Here is a 21,114-nt window from a genome sequence, read left to right as displayed (position 1 = left end):
TTCTGGTCGGAAAGTTTACTGTATAAATTAAATTGAAAGATGCTAGCAATGAATTTAGTTGATCTTTCCTATTGCATTCTGTTAGATAATCGACATTGATGTCTCCGCAAATAATGCATTCACGTTTCAGTTTCTGTAAGTATTCTAGTGTCTTTTCCAATCAATGAATAAAATTTTCGTAGTCTCCAGATGGTGCTCTATATAGACATATTATAATGAAATTATATGTTTCATTTTCTAATTCAACAGCACAAATTTATAAATCCCTGTCTTTGCAAAAATGTGAAAGATCAATATTTTTGAAATTAAGGTCAGATTTGAGAAATACACTCACGGCTCCATCCTCAAGAATCTGTCTGCAGTAACTAGCACCTAATTTACATCCTTCCGGTGAGAGAGACAATATTTCCTGTTGTTTCATATGGTGTTCGGTAATACATAGTACATTCGGATTTAAATGTTCGGAATCTAAGGATGCAAGGAGTTCATCAGTCTTATTTCTTATACTTCTTATATTCTGATGGAATACACTGAATGTTGATTGTAATATGATTTGTTGATTCTGTTTATTATTATTGTTGTTGTTTTGATTTTTTTATTTACCCTAAAAAAGGACAGGCCCTATGACGGATTACAACAGGAACTTTATTGTCACACTTGCCATGGTCACATTGAAGACTGTCAGAAATGAGACGCGTTAGCGAGTCCTTGCCTCGAGAATTCAAATGCAGTCCATGATTAGTGTATTCTTCTCTTAAAATGGAGGATGTGTCTGTAATATTAATGTGGGCCATGTTCCTCTCCAACTGAGCCAAGTCAATCCGCAGATTTACACTCTCAACCTTCCTATTCATCCACGGCTTGTCATGCCTCCGAAAAAAATTCACAAAACCCACATTCGTATGGCCACTCTTCTGTGCAATGTTGTATATATCTCCATCAATTGAATAATTAAGGTTCCTGTCTAGGCTGTTTCCTGCACCCCTCACTATAATTACATGATCTTCCTTATCAAGATCCTTAGCAAGCGCCGATAGATCCCCTATAACATTGGACAGAGAAGCGTTGGGTTTGAAAAAGCTGGTAACAGCATATTTCTCACCCAATGAAGCCTGGAGCCGTTGACCTATTCCTCTGCCATGGCTGCTACCTAACAAAAGTATCTTCTTCCTACGCTTGGGCTCCGATACTGAGTTGGAAGGAGCATCAGATTCAGGTTCTAGAGAATCCAGAACAGAGAATCTGTTGCTCAGTTCCACTTCAGTACTAGAGGTAGCAGTGGCAGCACTAGGGACACTGGAACTCTTCCCTTTTTCGCTTCTGATTAGGGACCACCTTAAACTCTGGTGATTTAATTTTAACTTTAGGCTTTATTGATTTCAAGGCTGCAATTTCCTCATTAGCAAGCTCTAATTGTCTGCGTAAATGGGTGATGGTTTCCGCCTGTTCCTTTACAATATCTAATTGTTTACAATATTTACATTTCCATTGACTGTTTACATTTTCAGCATTAGTATTTGCACAGTCCCAATGAAACCATATATTACATTGTATACAATTTACAACTTGACACACTTTCCTTCGACATGCACCACACTTATCAGACATAATGCACATTTTCACTTCACTCATTTCACTTCACTAATGTTCTGTTACTCACACTAGCACCTACACTTTTTGACTTTACTATACTAAACTAAATTAGGCCTAAACTATAACAAGACACGAAGTTGTATTATTCTTATATTTAAATTTACCTCTTAATATATCACTTCACTTCACTTCACTTGTATTATTCACACGGCACACGACACTAGCACAAACACTTCTAAGCTTTACTATACTAAACTAAATTAGGCCTATACTATAATAACACACGAAATTATTCTTACATTTAACTTCACCTTTTACCTAATATATTTTGTTCTTTACAAGTAGTTTCACAACAGTTCAAGATTATAAAATATAAATATGTACAGCAAAAATACAATTAATTACTATTGTGACAATGAGTCGGAGCAGAGTGGTTTTTGCACTGGCCAGATACTATTCAATTTCAATATGGCGGCCGGATCAGCTGATTGGGAGTCTAGGAACTAATATTCAATTATAACTATTTTAGTTTTGACGTATTTATGAAATTTATATATGTAACTGTAGGAAGAAAGTTAAATATTTAGTTTATACTAATATTTTCCAATTAAATTACTGGTTTACCTCTGATTTCTTTAACAAGTACGGAGCTTACTTTTGCTGCTGAAGTACGCAACCAGTGCTGCCACCACTGTGAATCTGAGGTGCATGAAAATAGTTCCAATGGAAAGACAAACTCCAAACGTTTAGTTTCTTGAATTAAAGATGTTCAATGTGTCCCCCCTCCCCTTAGTAACACGGTACACATCAAGCCTATAGTCAAGTTCCAAGTAGGTACGCGGATTTTCCGATCTTCAGATTCTGAGGTTATGTCTGACCAGAAAGTTGAAAAGTGACGTCGTCAGAAAACACCACGGAACGAATAAATTCATCATCTTTTCAATTAAAGTCTACATACTTGTGCAAAAATTTCTTCGTAGCACTTTGTCCTCTGGTATTAGGGCTTGCAGCAACTGTAGTAGGTATGGATGGAGTCGCAACCGCTTGCGAAGAATCGTGCTTTTAAATCTGTGTAACATTAACGGATTTTGGCCCACTGGGTGGATCTGCACCAAACTTTGTTCGGTAATGCTTTTGCACATTAATAACCGACTGGTTCACATGAAAATTAAGCTCTTCTGTCGTCTATAGCAGCCATTTCGCCTCAACAATGAACAAATTTGTTTATATGCACTATTATGAGACGTGTTATCAAGTAGGGAAACAATGTTAACACAACTAAACTTTTTGAGTTTCTCTTACCATTGATACTATTTTCATGCATCTCTGATTCATAGAATGTAAATTACATGTGTGCCGACTTGAGCTATAATTTGCACATTTTTTATCAATACTATCAACTCCGTCCTTCGTCCAATTATAGTATTCTATACGAATAAATGACTCGCCCAACAATATTAGTGCTATGCGCGGTCAGGTTACACAGCTGCTGACACACTGCTCAGAAGTTAGATGGGTGATGCTGTCATAAAAACGCACTGACCAGCCTATTCTTCTCTAAATGCTCTCTCTCAACACTTTCTCTCACTCTAAACTATCTGCACCATGTAAACGGTCCGGAGAGTAACTTAGAGTTACTCATGAGAGCTCACTAATGGGTTTAGAGAAGCTATATTCTGTCACCGTGTAAACACTCCGTTAGGGAGCTCTCATGATTCTCCAGAACTTCGCTCTGAACTGTCGCCGTGCAAACGTAGCATGATTATTACTTTAGACCTGTATTTCAAGAGTTATGCGCAAGCTTGTATAATCTCGTACGCAACAGTCGCGAGAGTTAATGAAAAAGTTAAACTTAGCTGACTAATTTAGAGTAGCTATAATGAGAGCTGACATTATATGCGAGTTCTCTGTTCAGGGTGTTTACACGGCGAGAGCAGTTTTCAAGGCCGCTCTATTTAGACTCTCTATTTAGATATTAGAGTCAACGAGATACCTGCTCTCACAACCGTTTACACGGTGATACTCAGCTATAATCTCTAGCTCTCTTCTCTAAACTGTCGCCGTGTAAACGTAGCATTAGTCCCGTATATATATATATATATATATATATATATATATATATATATATATATATATATATATATATATATATATATCAGATAGGGAAAAGTATCCGAGACTATAATATATGGAACACTATTTTGCATGGTGAATGCATCAACGGGTGTAAAAATCAAAATTAGGCTATTTCTACATAACATCAGAGGTAATTCCACAATCATGATGGATATTATGATTACTGGGAACCTTTTCACAGTCCAGTTCTCTGGATGAAAGTTTCTTCACTTTTATATCGGATGTGATAGTTATCAGCAAAGCTAGGAAGTTGGTATCAAAGCTGTTAAGTTGTGTCAGCTTGGACTATATCTCTACCTAATGAAAGTAGCGCATCTCTCAATGTCGGTGAAACAGAAAGACAAACATGTACAACCTGATGGTAATCAACAGGGAACGGATTTATATGGACTAAAAATATATGAAATATGTAAATATATATGTAGTTATTTTTACCAAAATATGGAATTAAATATGGATTTTTACCAAAATATGGAATTAAATATGGACTTAAAATTATAAAAAAATGACTATGTACGTTAAATATTGGTACATTTTAATCAAACTAAACAAAAAATATAATGGACGTACCTTATCTTCCAATGTAGTTTCAACAAAACACAATTTTTATTGTCTGTTACCATAACAATAGGTTACAAACATTTCTTTCAAGTGCTGAAAAGTGAATCTTCTTCTATTGTCTCTGAGGATAGATTTATACTGACTAAAAGAGCGTTCGACGTCACAAGAAGTAACTGGTACATAATTCAATTTCACAATGTCTGCTGGGGATAAGTCCAAGTTAATCTTCACTGTTGATTCACCACTCATCACAGCAACAACCTTTTGTAGTTCTTCATATCCAGGGTTTTTTGAAAGTACAGTGTCCACCTTAGCTCTTACTGCATCTGCAACTTTACCTCTACCACGATTCAGTTGTTCCACAGTACTATTTATAATTTCAAAACTTTCAGATAGTGAAAGGTGCCTATTTTGGAGACTTTTGAGCGTTTTTATGATGCATGAAAATGTATGCTGAATGTGAGCTAAGTCATTCTTCACACTTATGTCACAGGTAACTGTTCTCGCAGTATCAATTGAGACTGCATCTTCAGAGTCCAATGCAAGGAGAACATTGTTAATAGAGTCTATATGTTCGGCATAATATTCAACTGCTTCTAGCCATGTACCCCATCTAGTTAAAATTGGCTTTGGTGGCAATGGAATTTCAGGGTACATTTCTTTCAACACGTTAACTCTACTGGGAGCTTTGAGAAATACTTTTTTCACTGATGAAATCAACAAATCTACTTTAGGGAAATTGTCTCTGACCACTTCTGCCACACGATGAAATGCATGCGCCACACAAGTAAAATGAGTCAATTTAGGATATACAACAGATAATGCTTGTCCAGCTTTGACCATATAAGGGGCAGCATCGCTAATAAAGAATAACACATTATCGTACATAATACCCTTTGGCCACAGGATACCCATAGCTTCGTTGAACAGTTTAACTATAGTTTTGTTATTGCACTTTTCTAGAACATCACAATGTAAAAGAATTCGTTCAGAATATTGTTCACTTAACAAACCGATAACTACATTACCAACAAGTCTACCTTCTTTGTCGGGAGTCTCATCAATGGAAACCCAAATTGAACTATCTTTAATTTCATCTCTTATCTTCTGTATTGTCTCATCGTAGATGGATGGAGCATACGTCTTCCTAAGTGTTGACTCATCCGGGATTGTATGTTGAGTATATTTTTCAAGGAATTCCCTGAAGACCTTATTCTTTAGTTTGTAGAGAGGAATATCAGCAGAGATGAGAGAACGGCACAGGTCGATGTTAAACTCAGATCTTACATTCGATGTTGTTGGTTGTGTTAAAAACAATTGTCTCTGCTTGGAATTTAGTTGTTTGTTGGCCTGATGTTTACTAGTTGTAATGTGTTGTTGCACCAGGAACTTTTGTGTAGATGATACTGCACACTGACACAAATTACAAAATAATATTTTATTGTCAGTTGATAAACCATCTTCTTTAAATTCTGAAATGTAACTTGTTAGTTTTGATTTTAAATTGACTGAATGACGTACTTTTGGCATATTTACCGTCTTTATAGTATGATTTACAAAACTGAACCTATGTGTACTCTGACTGGCATTTAACTGTTGAGCTGCACAACTGAAGTCTGTTAAAAATTTTAAATTAAATTAATACAGTTTTGTAACTTACTTTCCCATTGTTGATAGGACTGCTAATTTTCAAATAACTCTGATGTTAAAGGGATTACTGAACATGTGTTTAAATCTCTATTGTTGAAATGTATTTTTAAAAGTTAATGGAATTTTGTTTTGTTTTATTGTTAAACCTAATATAATATGGACTGTTTTATATGAAATATGGAAAATATATGGAAATTAACGAAAATATGTACTAAACTCTAAAATATGGAAAAATATGGAAAATAAAAGTAGGATTTTTCAACCCTACACATTGTGAAACATAAAGATAATGCAAAATATAAATTATATTAGCTTTATAAGTAAATATGTATTTACATATAAATCCTTTCCCTGGTAATCAAACATGTGCTCCAATCGTCCACATCATTAGAACAAGAAAATAATAAACGAATAATATAAGAAAACAATTATGAGAGTGAGAGGCTGGACTAACATGGTAAAGGACAGAGTATGATGGAAGGCTGTTAAGGAGGCCAAAACCTACCCCGGGTTGTAGCGCTAACTGATGATGATGATGATGATGATGATGATGATGATGATGATGAATATAAGAAAACAATAATTTGTAATAACTGTATAAACTTCGTAACTCCCAATCTAAAATAATTTGCCCATAAATATAAAAATAACATACTAAGTATAAAATTATGATTCTAGTCTCATTATAACAAATAGCAATAGGCCTAAATATTTTCATTTCATACAAAAATATTCCTTTTTTGTTCAGAAAAAAGAAAAAACAATATTTCTACTCTGAAAATGTTCGTTCTGCGTCCCAAGACGTTACTGGAGCAAATATGATATATAATACAATATTTCTTACTATCACCAGGTGAACAACTACTTCGTGAATTTAATAGTATATCTCTTATGTGGCACATAATATTAAGCCCATGTTTTTCAAGAAAATTGTTCATTTCTATTGTAATGACGGCTAGGAAGTTCGTATCGTAATTCCGATGTTGAACTTGGACTGTAACGCACGAGACAATTTACTTTTTTGGTATCATGCATATTATCAACATTACGTAAATAATACAATAATAACACAATAACTGCCTTTGTTCAGATCCTATAATATTACTATAAAGTGACAATATTCTTCAAACTATTCACCACTGTGCACAACTCCACAGAATGATACTATGCGTTGTTTATGTGAACTGCGTATTGTCTGTAGCGAGCGAGAGCAGAGCGAGTTGCGAGTAACATCTATGTGTACTCGTTGTACTCAATTGAAATCTACTCTTTTGGTACGAACTTCCTACCTATGGTTATAAGCATCTATTATATAATAATAATTATTATAATCATTATGATTTGTGGATTCAGACTACATACGAAGGAGAGTTAAAAAGTAACCTTAATAATTGTTTTACTAATTGAATGTGTACAATAAAACTACAAACACTTCATCATTTTTCAACATAGGCCCCACTACGTTGAATGTAAGTGTTCCTGTTATATATATATATATATATATATATATATATATATATATATATATATGATGTGTGTGTGTGTGTTACATACAGTGAAACCTCTCTAACCTGGACACGTATGGTTCAATAAAAAGATTGTCCCACCTAATGCGGTGTCCAAGGTAGAGGGAAGTAGACATTTTTTTAGCATGCAACGGAAAGGAAATTACTGTACATTGTGTTAAGAAACTACATTATCCAAATACTTTGTCATTTAGTTCGTTATTAAAAGGTTTACAAACTCCTTTCTTTCCTCACTGCAATTTTGTTCCCATTCATTTAATATTGAGGTCGTACTGTTGCTCATGTTTCAAACTGTTGATTTAAAAATTCCAAACTCTTTTGTAATTATTTTTCTATAACTAACACCATAACGCAAACGATCAGTAACTTTTCTTTCTTTCTTTCTTTCTTTCTTTCTTTCTTTCTTTCTTTCTTTCTTTCTTTCTTTCTTTCTTTCTTTCTTTCTTTCTATGGTTAATTCCACGAACTTACCCTTACTCATATTGAGCCACTATAAATTTGCACACACTGACTCTCAGGGGTAAAAACCTCAACAGAGACTGCTTTCTACACTACGGACCTACTGAAATAATTTCGCACCATGAAGTTGACTGTTGTGAAAAATAATGCCCCTTTACTCCAGATTCAAATGTAGCCACAGTACAGTCACAAAAAGGACGAAGTGGATAATTCCAGGAAAGTAGAAAGAAGTTCACATTTGCTGTATTGTACAAGAAAAACCCCCCTCTCAGTCCATTGTGTAATGGTCCTTGTAAAGCACAAGAGTTCAATGAAACTCAACTCTAAATAGGTAGCAGAAATTCGTAATAGAACAAGAGAATCGTTCAAGGTAGAAGTATAAGAGGTGTCCAGCTTTCAGGATTGAGGAGTGTCCAACTGATTTCAATGTAAAAAACCTCACAATATTCTACTCTATGTAATTTGGAAGTACGTATAATATTTTCTTTAACATTTGTGTACCAACGGTCTCAATAATACTTGACGAACGATCAAAAAGAGTAGGCCTATTACTCAGAAATAATTAATACCTACTACGTAAAATGTAACACTATGTTCGTTCGTTACTGCAGTATTCACTGCATATTTTCTTGAAATACTGTATACAAATCATGTTAATATATGATGCCTTAGAAACAACTGCTTTTTGAATTATAAATGTCAATTTAATACAACACTAGAAGCGCAGAATAGATTCTTGTACACCCTCCAACTAAGAACTGGTAAGAGCAACGCGTGAATGACGCAATCTGTTCATACACTGCACTTTCAGTGTCTCATTTCTGGCATGCCTGGGCTAAGACCTTATCAATACCGCCTCGTGCCGGTATACCTTGAGACGACGCATTTCGCGGGCCAGTTCGAGCATGGACTGCGTACCACGCACGTTGATGCCGACAGCAAACCGGAGCTTCTCGTCGAAGCGCACCGTGGCGGCGCAGTGGAACACCACATCCACTTCCTCGGCGAGCAGCTGGCGATCCGAGGGACTGAGCCCCAGTCCAGACTCAATGCAGTCTCCGCTCAAGGCAGTCACCTTCTGACAGAATTTGGGCATCTCTTCTTTCAGCTTCTCGAACAACTAAATAAGAGAAGAAACACATTTTTTTCGAATAATAATAATAATAATAATAATAATAATAATAATAATAATAATAATAATAATAATTATTATTATTATTATTATTATTATTATTATTATTATTATTATTATTATTATTAGGTCTAAGCGCTGGCCTTCTGTGCTCGAGGTTGCGGGTTCGATCCCGGCCTAGATCGATGGCATTTAAATGTGCTTAAATGCGACAGGCTCATGTCAGTAGATTTACTGGCACGTAAAAGAACTCCTGCGGGACAAAATTCCGGCAAACGGTGACGCTTATATAACCTCGGCGAGCGTCGTTAAATAAACCATATTATTATTGTATTTATTATTATTATTATTATTATTATTATTATTATTATTATTATTATTATTATTATTATTATTATTATTATTATTATTATCATCGTCTGGCGGCCGGGTAGCTCAGTTGGTACAGCAGCTGGCTACGGACTGGAAGGTCCGGGGTTCGATCCCAGGTGGTGACAGGATTTTTTCTCGTTGCCAAACTTTCAGAACTGCCCCAAGGTTCACTCAGCCTCCTATAAAATTGAGTACTGGGTCTTACTGGGGATAAAAGGCGGTCAGAGCGTGGTGCCGACCACACCACCTCATTCTAGTCATGGAAAGCATGGGGCTCTACCTCTATGCCCCCCCCCCCCAAGTTCCTTCATGGCATGTTACGAGGATACTTTTACCTTTACCTTTTTTATTATTGCCGTCTACTTGGAGGGTTTAGTGAAGAACTGTTACAGAACATACGGAGGGATGATAGTAGGAGAAAAAAAAATACTATGCATAATATTTACTGACGATATGGCGCCGTTAGCAGAAGAAGAGATCATTAAAGGTTACACTACTACGGCTAAATGACAAAAGTGAGCAATATGGGGTGAAGATAAATACAAATAAGACGGAGATCATGGTTATCAGAAAAAATAAAGAAGGTAAATGTGCGAATTCGAAATGAGACAGTAGAACAAGTGGACAGCTTCATATACTTGAGGTTTAATATAAGCAGTAACATGAGCTGCTGCCAGGAAGTAAAAACGAGAAAAGGATAGCAATGACACAGGAGGTTTGTAATAGAAAACGGAGCATCTTCTGTGAACCTCTAGAAAAATAACTAAGAAAGAAACTAATGAGATGCTTTGTGTGAAATGCGACATTTTATAGGCAGAAACGTGGACATTAAGACGAAGTGTAGAGAAACGAAATGTGGACGTGAAGAAAAATGAAGCGTGAAAAAGGGACAGATAGATAAGAAATAAAGCTGTGCTAGGAAGAGTACGTAAAGGAAAAATAATGCTGAAACTTACCAGGAAGAGAAAAGTCTGAGTCACTGGCTAAGAAGAAACTGCCTACAGAAGGATGCACTGGAAGGAATTGTGAATGGCAGGAAAGTTCGAGGCAGAAGAAGATATCAAATAGACAACATTTAACATGTATGAATCGTAAGAGGAAGGCGGAAAATAGGGAAGATTAGAGAATGCTGGATTTGCAGTGAAAAAACCTGGGCTTGGACAGGCGCGTCTTTCGCGCAGGTGCCACGAGTTTGCGATCGGGCTCTATCCTAATTTGAAGCGGCAAACTTACAAGAGGATCTGGTAATACCTCCTGGACAGGCGAAATGACAACGTACTTGGGTCGCATACCGCGACAAGGACGCTTCTGGTATACCATATTCCTATCTTATGATTTACAAAATAGTATACGCTTATTTCAAAGACATTGTTGACCATGTTTCAAAAATGAATTCACATCACTTCTTTAAAATGTTGAACTATGCAGGATAAAATAAATAAAATGTTAGAAACAAATGCTTGACATGCATTCATTTCTTCACTGAAGTTGGACAACTAGTTCGGTATTCGGGAAAGATTCTTGGTATATTTAAATACGACAAAAAATGTGATTAAAAATTAGACCTATATCAATAGTTCCTGTTTTTCTAAGATAATTGAAATTATCATAAAAAGGCGTTGACTTGATATTTTGAATTTAATAGTCTATTCTCTAATTCACAATATGGTTTTCTATCAGGATTATCTACCCTTGATGCACTTAATTACTTAGTGGAGTCTGTTGTTACTGGTTTTGAAAAGCATGATAGTACCATGTCTACACTTCGTGACCTATCCAAGCTTTTGACTGTGTATCTCAGGAAACCATTCGTACTCAAATTACATGTATTAATGGGGAGTTTTCTAACGCTGTTAATGTTAATATTGGAGCTCCTCAAGGATCTGTTGTGGGACCTCTACTGTTCCTTATTATGATAAATGGTCTATCTTTTAATATAAATTGTGATACAGTCCTTCTTGCTGATGACACTTTCTTTTGTCTACTGCGTATGATATACATCATCTGTCTTTATTAATAGGTTCCGATTTATGTGATGCTGCTGGTAGGTTTGAAGCTAATGGTTGAAACTTTATAGATCTAAAATTCAGCAGATACTATTTTCATTAAATCATGTTTCTGATGAAATTATTTCAGAAGTTAAACTTCTTGGCTTATCCCGTGTACTTTATCTGTTGTGTAAATTAAAATCTCCTATATATAGATAGTAGATATTTGAAACAAGCCTATTATGCACTTTTCCATAGCGTATTTCATTATGGTATTCATTTGTGGGGTAACGGTGCTAATGTTAATAGTGTTCTGATCTTGCAGGGAAAAGCATTACATATTATTACTAATTCATCTTTTAATGCTCATTGTCGAACTTCATTTCGTAATGCTAATATTCTTACTGTGATATTAATCAATATATTTACGACTGTTTAATCCATACTAAGATTAACTTAAATAGTCTCGCTTCTCAATCCCAGCTTCACAAATATTTTACTGGGAATAATCATTATAAAGTATTGTTACACCTACTGTTAGGTTGACAAAGACCAAGAAATGGTTCAATGTTATTTATTTAGATATGTTTAACAGATTGCCTAAGAATGCCCGCTCATTTGGCTTATTTAGATTTAAAGTTGTCTTAAAAATTGCTTTTAGATAATACTTTTTATCACATTAATGAATTTTTTGACAGCCATCTGAACTTGGAATTTTAATCTGATTGTTTCTATTGATTATTGTCTATAATTATGTAATTGCAATTCTGACACATAAACATGATTAATTGATTGATTGATAGATTGATAGTGGCTATACAGAATAGGACTAAGGCGTTAGAGCCTGCAAGCAACCTTGTGTTCCCTTTTACCCCTTTTCTGTTTTTCTTTCTTCCCGCCTTTTCTCCCATTTATTTTGTTTATCATGTCTATGTTTTTGTTTTATAATGTTTTGTTTCGTGTTTATGGTTATTAAATTTATCGTGAGTTGTATTTTTTCCCCTCCCTAGAGAGTAGCCATTTCGCGCCAAGCCATTTTCGTGATCCATCTTATGTTCGGTTAACCTCCTTGGTCGCGATAGGCCTAACTGTGAATTCATCCAGTAGGGATTTAAGTTTTGTAATTTTTTAGTTGCTTATTTTACGACGCTTTATCAAATGCTACAGTTACCTAGGTTCTGTATGAGATGAAGGTGATAAAGCCAGCGAAATGAGTCCAGGGTCCAGCGCCGAAAGCTACCCAGCATTTGATCTTAATTAAGAGGTTTGAGGGAAAACCCTGGAGAAAACGTCAACCAGGTAACTCATCCCAAGCAGGATTTGAACCCAGACCCGCTCGTTTCACGATCAGGCACGCTAACAATTAATCTCCACAGCGGTGAACAAGTTTTGTAATTCCACGCCATATTGATGTGTGTAAGATTGTTATTACCGGGTTTGGTGACATCGATTTTAATGTGAATGTTAGGTTTAAGACAATAATTTGCTTGGACAGTAGGCTATAGTTTCTATGTTGTTATTAATGTTCCTACCGCCCTCAGGAGGACAGAAGTATTTTTAGTATGTTGTTTTTTAGGACTTATTGTTATCCGTCTCCTGGGTATTGGGGAGAAGGAAGTAACTATTTTTCTAGGCTATATAATATTGTTGCTACGGGTATTTGAGATCTATTTTGTTACTGTTTAATTAATGTGGCCTTGATGATTAGGTTGTTCAGTGTAACCACAAGAAATCTCCAGGTTTCCATTTAAGGAGACCATCCTCTTCTATGTTTTATGATCCGCGGACTGGAGTGGGGTCACAGTGCCCGATTAAAGATGTGACCCACTTTTCTCTCAGTCGTGCACAAACTAAATCTATTCTTAGGACCTTACATAGCCACCTAGTTAATCTTAATTGCTCAATTTGTTTGGCAGATGCGTTGATTTCAACTACAAATATAGTACATATGATACTTTATTTCAAACCCAACATATTATTAGGTCTATCATGAGGCCAGGAAGGCTCTTTTGCCTGAGTAACATTATACTGTACTTCATATATTACAGTCTTGAACAGAATTGACTTCAATTTATTGGAGGGGGCACTATGACCCTATAACTTAGCACTGCGAGCTTTCGCGATCTGTTGCGCTAATCCTCAAGCTAGATCCGTTCCCAAACCCACACCGACTGACTACACTAAGGTTCACTGCGTACCGAGATTTCGAGCAGGCAACCCGCTCGTCCCTAGGCCAGCCTCCTCCAGCCGGCGTTCGGAATGCTACGGAATGACGACGGAATGGAGAAATGTTGACAGAATGATGTAGAAGCCTAATATGAGGATCTACGTAAAGATTGTAATTTTTTGTCCTACTGAATAAATTTGTTATGGTAGCAATTAATATTAGAGGTGAAAAAATTTTCTCCTCTAATATTAATTGTTACCATAACAGATGTATTCTGTAGGACCAAGAAAAAAAATATTTACGTAGATTCTTCGAGCAACAGTGCATAGATTACTATACAGATTACTTTCCATATTACTGTGAAATCCCGGCCACCAAGTCACTCAACTGAGTGCACTCCTTGTACAATGGCAGTTGACTCTATATAAAATGTCAACGTACAGCTGTCAAAAGAAAAAGTGGCCGCTCTCCTGAAACAAAGTTCCCTTCGGGTATCTTCGCTACAATTCGGAGACAGGCGATGTTACATGTTGTTGGACCACGTTGCCTGATATCTACAGTTATAATTGAAGTATTCTGTGTGTTATCGATAGCATAATGGTAGCGTTCAGGCCTCTTATTCATGAGGTCCTGCGTTCGACTACAACCACGTGCTTTTTATGTGCTTTCTATGTTCTTTTTTGTTCTGTTTTTGAGAGAGACAAACTATACATAATGGCTCCTTTCTCTTTTACGATTATTTTAGTAATTAACATCAGGTTCATTAATATATTATGCCATGGCTTTATCATTATGATATTGTGGTTGCAAATGGGAAGAAAAAAGATTTTATTCTCAATAAAAATATCTTTCGTGGCATAAACAAAACAAATTTACTGGCGTCGGCCTTAAAACATTCAAACAATTAAGCGTTCAAAAAAAAAAAAAAAAAAAAAAAACAAAAAGCCACAATTCAATATTTAGTCTATCTTCCTCTTATCTCGATCATCTTGCAGTCGAGTGGGAATGGAATTGACTAGTCTTTGCAAATAGCGACTGTTTTTAGACACGATATTACAGGCATTCTGAACATACATACATAAGTGTTCTGTCCATGGGCAGGTCTTTCATTGCAAACCCAGCAATCTCCAATCTTTCCTATTTTCTGCCTTCCTCTTAGTCTCCGCATATGATCCACATATCCTAATGTCGTCTATTATTCTTTTCAACCAGAGACCCAACCAGTTACTTTTTATCTTTCTAATCAGTTTCAGCATCATTCTTTCTTCACTCACTTTTTCAAACATAATTTTATTTCTTATTCTATCTGTCCACTTCACACGCACCGTTTTTCTCCACATCCACATTTCAAATGCTTCAATTCGTTTCTCTTCATTTCGTCGTAATGTCCATGTTCCTTCCCCATACAATGCCACACTCCACACAAAGCACTTCACTAGTCTCTTCCTTAGTTCTTTTTCCGGAGGTCCGCAGAAGATCCTTCTTCTTCTATTTAAAGCTTCCTTTGTTCATGTTTGCAGTTTTTCTTGGGAAGAATAGGCCTAAATGCGGTAACATCCCGTTGCTTTCCGCACACCACTATCTCTTTCGCATCTTATTAAATTCCAGAGGGCCCAAGCGTGGAGATGAGGAGAGTGGATTTGACTAATTGGGTCCTCCGGACTTCACCGAAAGTCATGGCAAGGGTTAAATATTAATTCTATCAGGATGTTTGACCCTATCAGAGATCGGGAAATCTCAATTAGCCTTTGCCCCCCGCATCCTGGACTAGCTTCTACGAATCATCAGAAAATCTTAGAGTGTGATTGGGCCAATTTTTCAGAAAATTTTTCCACACTTTTGCCCTCGTAGCTCAGCGGACGAACGTTGGAACTTAGATGTCAACGTCTCAGGTTCAATTCCTCGTTACTCCTTTTCATTTTATTGTGGTTCAAGATAGTATAATGTAATAATACAAAAAGAAAAACTAAAAAACTAATACCAGTATTATGCAACTGGATTTTTCCAAACCTAATATTAAATTTATGTTATTTATATCGCTAAAGAACGATTACAATATAAATAACTTGAATATTATTTATACAGTATCACTAAAGAACGATAACACAATATAAATGATAAATATCGGTTTGTTTAATTAATATAAGATATTATATAATACGTATTTAATTATCTAAATAAAATAACCTATTTTACAAAGAAAGATGTTTATTTGTGTTATAATAATTACCTTCATAAAATACAAATTATTTATATTGCGAAAGAACAATAACAATATAAATAACTTGAGTATTATTTTATAATGCTAATGAAGGAAAACAATATAAATGATAACTTGAATATTATTTATATCGCTAAAGAACGATAACAATATAAAAAACGTGAATATTATTCATATCGGAATTTCACAGATTTATTACAGATGTATTTAAGAAATTGTAGAAGAATAGTATTTAGTAACAGTGCCCTATTTATTCTTCTTGGAGCCATATTTGTAACTTTTAAAAGTGTGGTGTCCACACCTGTGAAGTAACGGCTAGCACGTCTAGCCGCGAAACCAGGTGGCCCGGGTTCGATTCTCGGTCGGGGCAAGTTACCTGGTTGAGGTTTTTTCCAGGGTTTTCCCTCATCCCAATATGAGCAAATGCTGGGTAACTTTAGGTGTTGGACCCCGGAATCATTTCACCGGCATTATCATCTTCATCTCATTCAGACGCTAAATAACCTAAGCTGTTGATAAAGCGTCGTAAAATAACCTACTAAAATAAAAAGTGTGGTTACTATGTTGAAGTGTATGTGTTGCAACGGATGCTTGATTTGATATATATGTGAGTCAGTTATGGGATGCTTGATGTCGTCGCAATGTCGTAATTATATTTTGATTGTGTTTGTGTGACTATTGTGTATTAATTTATGTTGTATGGTACGGAAAGCTGCATATTTGTGTTATAGAAGTGTTACGTATGTGTGTTGTTAATGTTTTTGTATGTTTCAAATTGATAACTGATATTTGTTTTGCAATCGCAATGCCTAATTTACGGATTGTTTATGTTTTGTTTACATCGCGTAAGCTAATTTAATTTTCTTTTCCATTTCTCTTTATGCTTATGTTTTTCGTGTATAAAACTATAGCCCTAACATACATATGTAAAATAGGGCTAACCCCCATTGGAGATACTGTAGGTACAATAGTAATAATTATTATTCATATCGTTATAAAACGATAACAGAATACAAATGATGGCTTGAATTTTATTCATATCTCTAAAGAACGATAACAAAATATAAATAACGTGATATCCATCAAGAACGATAACTGGATATAAATGATAATTTGAATATCATTTACATCGCTAAAGAACGATAAAAAAATAGAATGAAAACTTGAAGAAGGCGCGAACCCAGAACCTTTGAATCATTAAACAAGCACTCTACCGCTGGTCTGCGAGGAGCAGATATGGAACACTTTCATAGTTCTGGAACTGCTTGTACAAGCACATGCATCGTGTAACATCGCCGCGACCCGTAGTGGACTTTGAAAATATTCGCTGTTCACGAGTGCGGCCACTTTTTTTTTTGACAGCTGTACATGCCCAACTTGCAGTCAGGCCACAAAGGGAAAAACACTGGAGGAGAGGGGTTCGATCCTATGCTGTGGATTGAACTTCGGCGTAGCTCAGTGGTGAGAGCGCTTGGTACGTAGAACCAAGGACCCGGTTCGATCCCCGACACGAATTTTTCTCCTCTAATATTAGTTGCTAATATGAGGAGTCCACACATGTGGAATAAAGGATAGCGCGTCTGACCACGAAACCAGGTGGCCTGGATTCGAATTCCGGTCGGGGCAAGTTATCTGGTTAAAGATTTTCCGGGAGTTTCCCTCAACCCAATACGAGCAAATGCTGGGTAAGTTTCGGCGCTGGACCCCGGACTCATTTCTACGGAATTATCTTCTTCAGAACATTCAGACGCTAAATAATATGAGATGTTTATACAGTGTCGAAAAATAACCAAAAAAAAAAGTGAGGGAACGAGAGAACCTCGAGAGAAGCGTAACTGCAAAGATCTTGTCCGCACAAGTGTCACTAAGGATTTTTCAATCAAAAATCACCGGCTTGACTGGGACTAGAACCCGGACCGGCTGCGTAATAGGCTGAAGGTCGGATTACTCCGCCACCGCAGTTGTACGTAGTTGCACGAAGAATTTCTTCGCTAATGAAATCATGACACCCGCGTGTACACTTGTGAACACATGTGATTATTATTTTTATTCTGATGTTATTATAGGAGCAGACATTGAATTCATTTTGTTCCCAGAACTGAATACAACTTATTAGACATTATCACTACACCATTGATTTCTATGTAAACTTTCTGTTACGAGAATTCATCAAAGATTTGGATGATGACACTATTTAAAGTCGGTCAAAATGTCAGGTGGATTCATTGATGATTTTACTGGGAGGCAACGTACCGGGTCGCTGAATATCTCTTCCAGCCGAGTATGGACGTTCTTGCCCTTCTTGCTGCGCATTAGAATGTATATGTTATTGATATACGGACATGACCGGAGTAGCTTCTCTATCAGCAACTTGCCCATGAAGCCGGTGCCCCCGGTTATGAATATGTTGGCACCTCTATAGAACTCCTGGATTACGGAACCTCTTTCCTCTAATACTTCCATGTCAGACCTGTCAACATACATTCAAGAAAAATTATATAACGCATGCTATTATCTGTTGTAAATGTTCAGCGATATACGAAATTGTCGTCGAATATACATGTAGCTTACCTATTTCTTTTTGTGTAGATTTTTAATATTAGGCCTACAGTAAGCCACCGGCGTGGCTCAGTCGGTTAAGGCGCTTGCCTGCCGGTCTGAAGTTGCACTCGGGCGCGGGTTCGATCCCCGCTTGGGCTGATTACCTGGTTGAGTTTTTTCCGAAGTTTTCCCTAACCGTAAGGTGAATACCAGGTAATCTATGGCGAATTCTCGGCCTCATCTCGGCAAATACCATTTCGCTATCACCAATCTCATCGACGCTACATAACCTCGTAGTTGATACAGCGTCGTTAAATAACCAACTAAAAAAATATTATAGTTGGCCTACAATAATCATGAATTAATAGTCTCAGACTTCGTACACATAATAAGATAGGAGATGATGTTACCAGCGACATACGGTACATTGAATGTCCAGCGTCACTCTCTCTCTCTCTCTCTGTCTGTCTCTCTTTAGAACACATAACTACCTTGTGAAGACCTCTCTCAAAGTCATTGCTCGCAACGCCAAAAATAAGTATTTCGGGAAGATATTTAAGCATCAATGTGGCTAGAATTAATAGATTACATACAGTGCCTGTTGCTTTTTCTAAGGTTGAAACACAATTTTCGATATGTGTTACAGAAGCAATTGGGTACATACTGTAGCTACTTGTTCTTCTCTTATAATCCAGCTTTACTACGAGTATATTCAAGAGTTTGTTCATAATGGACGATGGAAGTACGGTACACAAGAGTCGTGATTTGGTTTCTGACGAAGAATTCGGCTCATAGGGGTTAAGAAATGGTAAATACAGGAGACGATGTAACCTATTGTAACGTTTTTAAATTAGACAACAATGTAGTTTTATTCATAACAATATCTCTTCACTCTCTACAATTTAACTTCACTCCCGTCAACAATGGGATTTGCTCTCCGCACAGCAACACAGCGTTCGTTATTGCACTCCACAAACGACAATGATAATTTACTTGGACTATTACGAACAACAATGAACTGTTAATCTGAACTAATATTTACAAAGCACTATTTACAAATCAGAACTGTCGGTTCTCAGTTCACAGTTCTTCTAGCTCAGTCACTCGAGTTCACAGTATCTCGAACCACAGACCTTCAGAGACAGTCCACTGTACTCGAACTCAGGTCCTTCCAACTGCTGTCCACTGCACTCGAACTCAGGTCCCTCCAACTGCGGTACACTGCACTCGAACTCAGGCCTTCGGATGCTGACACAGTTGCGGACGCACACTCGAGTCGAACTCCGGTACACAAGACTGGCTTGCTCTGTTCACTGGCTTACTCACTGAACCAATCATGAATCACACTCTGTCTGATTTCACTCGCGTTTCTGCTTTTATAACCACAGCGACGTAGCCTGGAAAGTTCCACGCGTGTGTCCATTCTCGAATCATCTCGCACGCTGCTGCTTCGACGGACTCCTCTAGAAGATTCGGGAAGGTCCGTCCCCCCTTCACTCCCCAAGCAGCTGCGCGCGCAATCTCCCTCGCCGCGTAGGCCCATTCCCCTCTCTTCTCTCCGCCGCGCGCCGTCCCTCAGTGCTCCGTGGAGCCCGCGCGATCTGCTCTCTTGCGGGACGCTGGTCGTGAGTTCGAATCTCACGTCGCTGTCACACTATCTTTGCTAATGGACAAGCCTCTGGTAATGTAAAAACTGTTCTTCGTGAATTATTACTTTTCGATTAGCTTATGGAAATTGTCAACATATCTGCAGTAGAAAGACATCCTGTAGTGAGAAATGTGATAAACGACATTGAATGTCTCTAAATATTAGTCCAGAGAGCCAGTGCGATGGAATGAGATGGCGCATATAATGTCAAATTTTCTTCCTCTAATTTATTGCTGTTTTTTAGCTGTCATTGTACATGTTACATTTGATCCCATTTTTGTATCGAAGTGTTTGAAAAAAAAGTAGATAGATTTTATGTATTAACGGTTAGTATATTCATCCAATTTAGAGCGTTTGTACACAAGGTTACATGATTTCGTAAGAGAGTAAATTTTATTCATTTGAAATAACGGTACCTATGCCAATTGGGGACAACTAGATTTACCCACGGTAGACCAACGTCGGTAGTCGACGTTGCTCGCTGACTTCTATTCACTGACTAGCCGTACTGAGCAGTGTAAAAAAAATCGAAATGGTGGTAGTAAAATTCGCGAGTATATTCTTATATAATTCACTCTATTAGTCAAGTGCAAGGTTTATGCAGTACAACGGCGGTGTTTTGAATGAACTAAAAGAAAATGCAGATGTAGTAAGATCTTAAAGTAAAAATAAAGGGGGTGGGGAAAGGTGTGTTTCAGGGAATATAATTCAAATGAAGGAAAGTAAATTTCCGGTTAATGTTCACCTAAGCGTTAAGTACGTAATTATGACTGCGTTACCGTTTTATTTGTGGTCTGGAGAAAATACCTCGTCTTTTATGAAGAAAACTTTTAGCTGCCATGAAATTATTCATAGCTTTCATCATATTATCGTTTATCAATATTACGAATAAAAATTATCATAAGGACCATGATCTACAGCAGCGGTCGTCAGCACAGAGCACTCTGGAGATATATATTCTCCCTCCAAGGACGCCGCAGACCAACGTCAGGTCCTTATGTTGGCGACATTGTGTATTTAGTTCAATTTGGTCGTAACTGTTACGGGACGGTTCAAAGCTACCGTAGCAATTTCTCCAGTTTAGCGGCCAATTGCATTGCACTTGTCTATTTATTATATA

The 21,114-nt window shown here is 36.8% G+C and overlaps 2 protein-coding genes across 2 annotated transcripts in view; one reads left to right on the top strand and one right to left on the bottom strand.

The window, feature by feature from the left end:
• The window catches only part of LOC138706260 (fatty acyl-CoA reductase wat-like), a 235,414-nt gene that overhangs the window by 17,943 nt on the left and 196,357 nt on the right, over positions 1-21,114 (top strand). The gene's annotated exons all lie outside the window — the stretch shown is intronic.
• Positions 7,924-19,805, bottom strand: LOC138705682 (putative fatty acyl-CoA reductase CG5065). The gene is made up of 2 exons (XM_069834262.1): positions 18,059-19,805; positions 7,924-9,045 (listed from the first exon to the last, which is right to left on the bottom strand). The coding sequence occupies exons 1-2, from the start codon at positions 18,287-18,289 to the stop codon at positions 8,761-8,763; spliced, it is 516 nt and encodes a 171-aa protein (XP_069690363.1). The 5' UTR covers positions 18,290-19,805; the 3' UTR covers positions 7,924-8,760.

The sequence above is a fragment of the Periplaneta americana genome, chromosome 9 (genome assembly GCF_040183065.1).
Source record: "Periplaneta americana isolate PAMFEO1 chromosome 9, P.americana_PAMFEO1_priV1, whole genome shotgun sequence".
Lineage (NCBI taxonomy): Eukaryota > Metazoa > Arthropoda > Insecta > Blattodea > Blattidae > Periplaneta > Periplaneta americana.
This window is presented reverse-complemented; position numbering and strand designations above follow the sequence as displayed.

What these genes read in the sequence shown, in the direction of transcription:
- LOC138705682 (XM_069834262.1), bottom strand. Translation starts at nt 18,289, where the DNA reads ATGTATGTTGACAGGTCTGACATGGAAGTATTAGAGGAAAGAGGTTCC. An exon ending in AAGAGATATTCAGCGACCCG is followed by an intron (nt 9,046 to 18,058) that starts GTACGTTGCCTC and finishes TCTCTTATTTAG; the next exon opens with TTGTTCGAGAAGCTGAAAGA.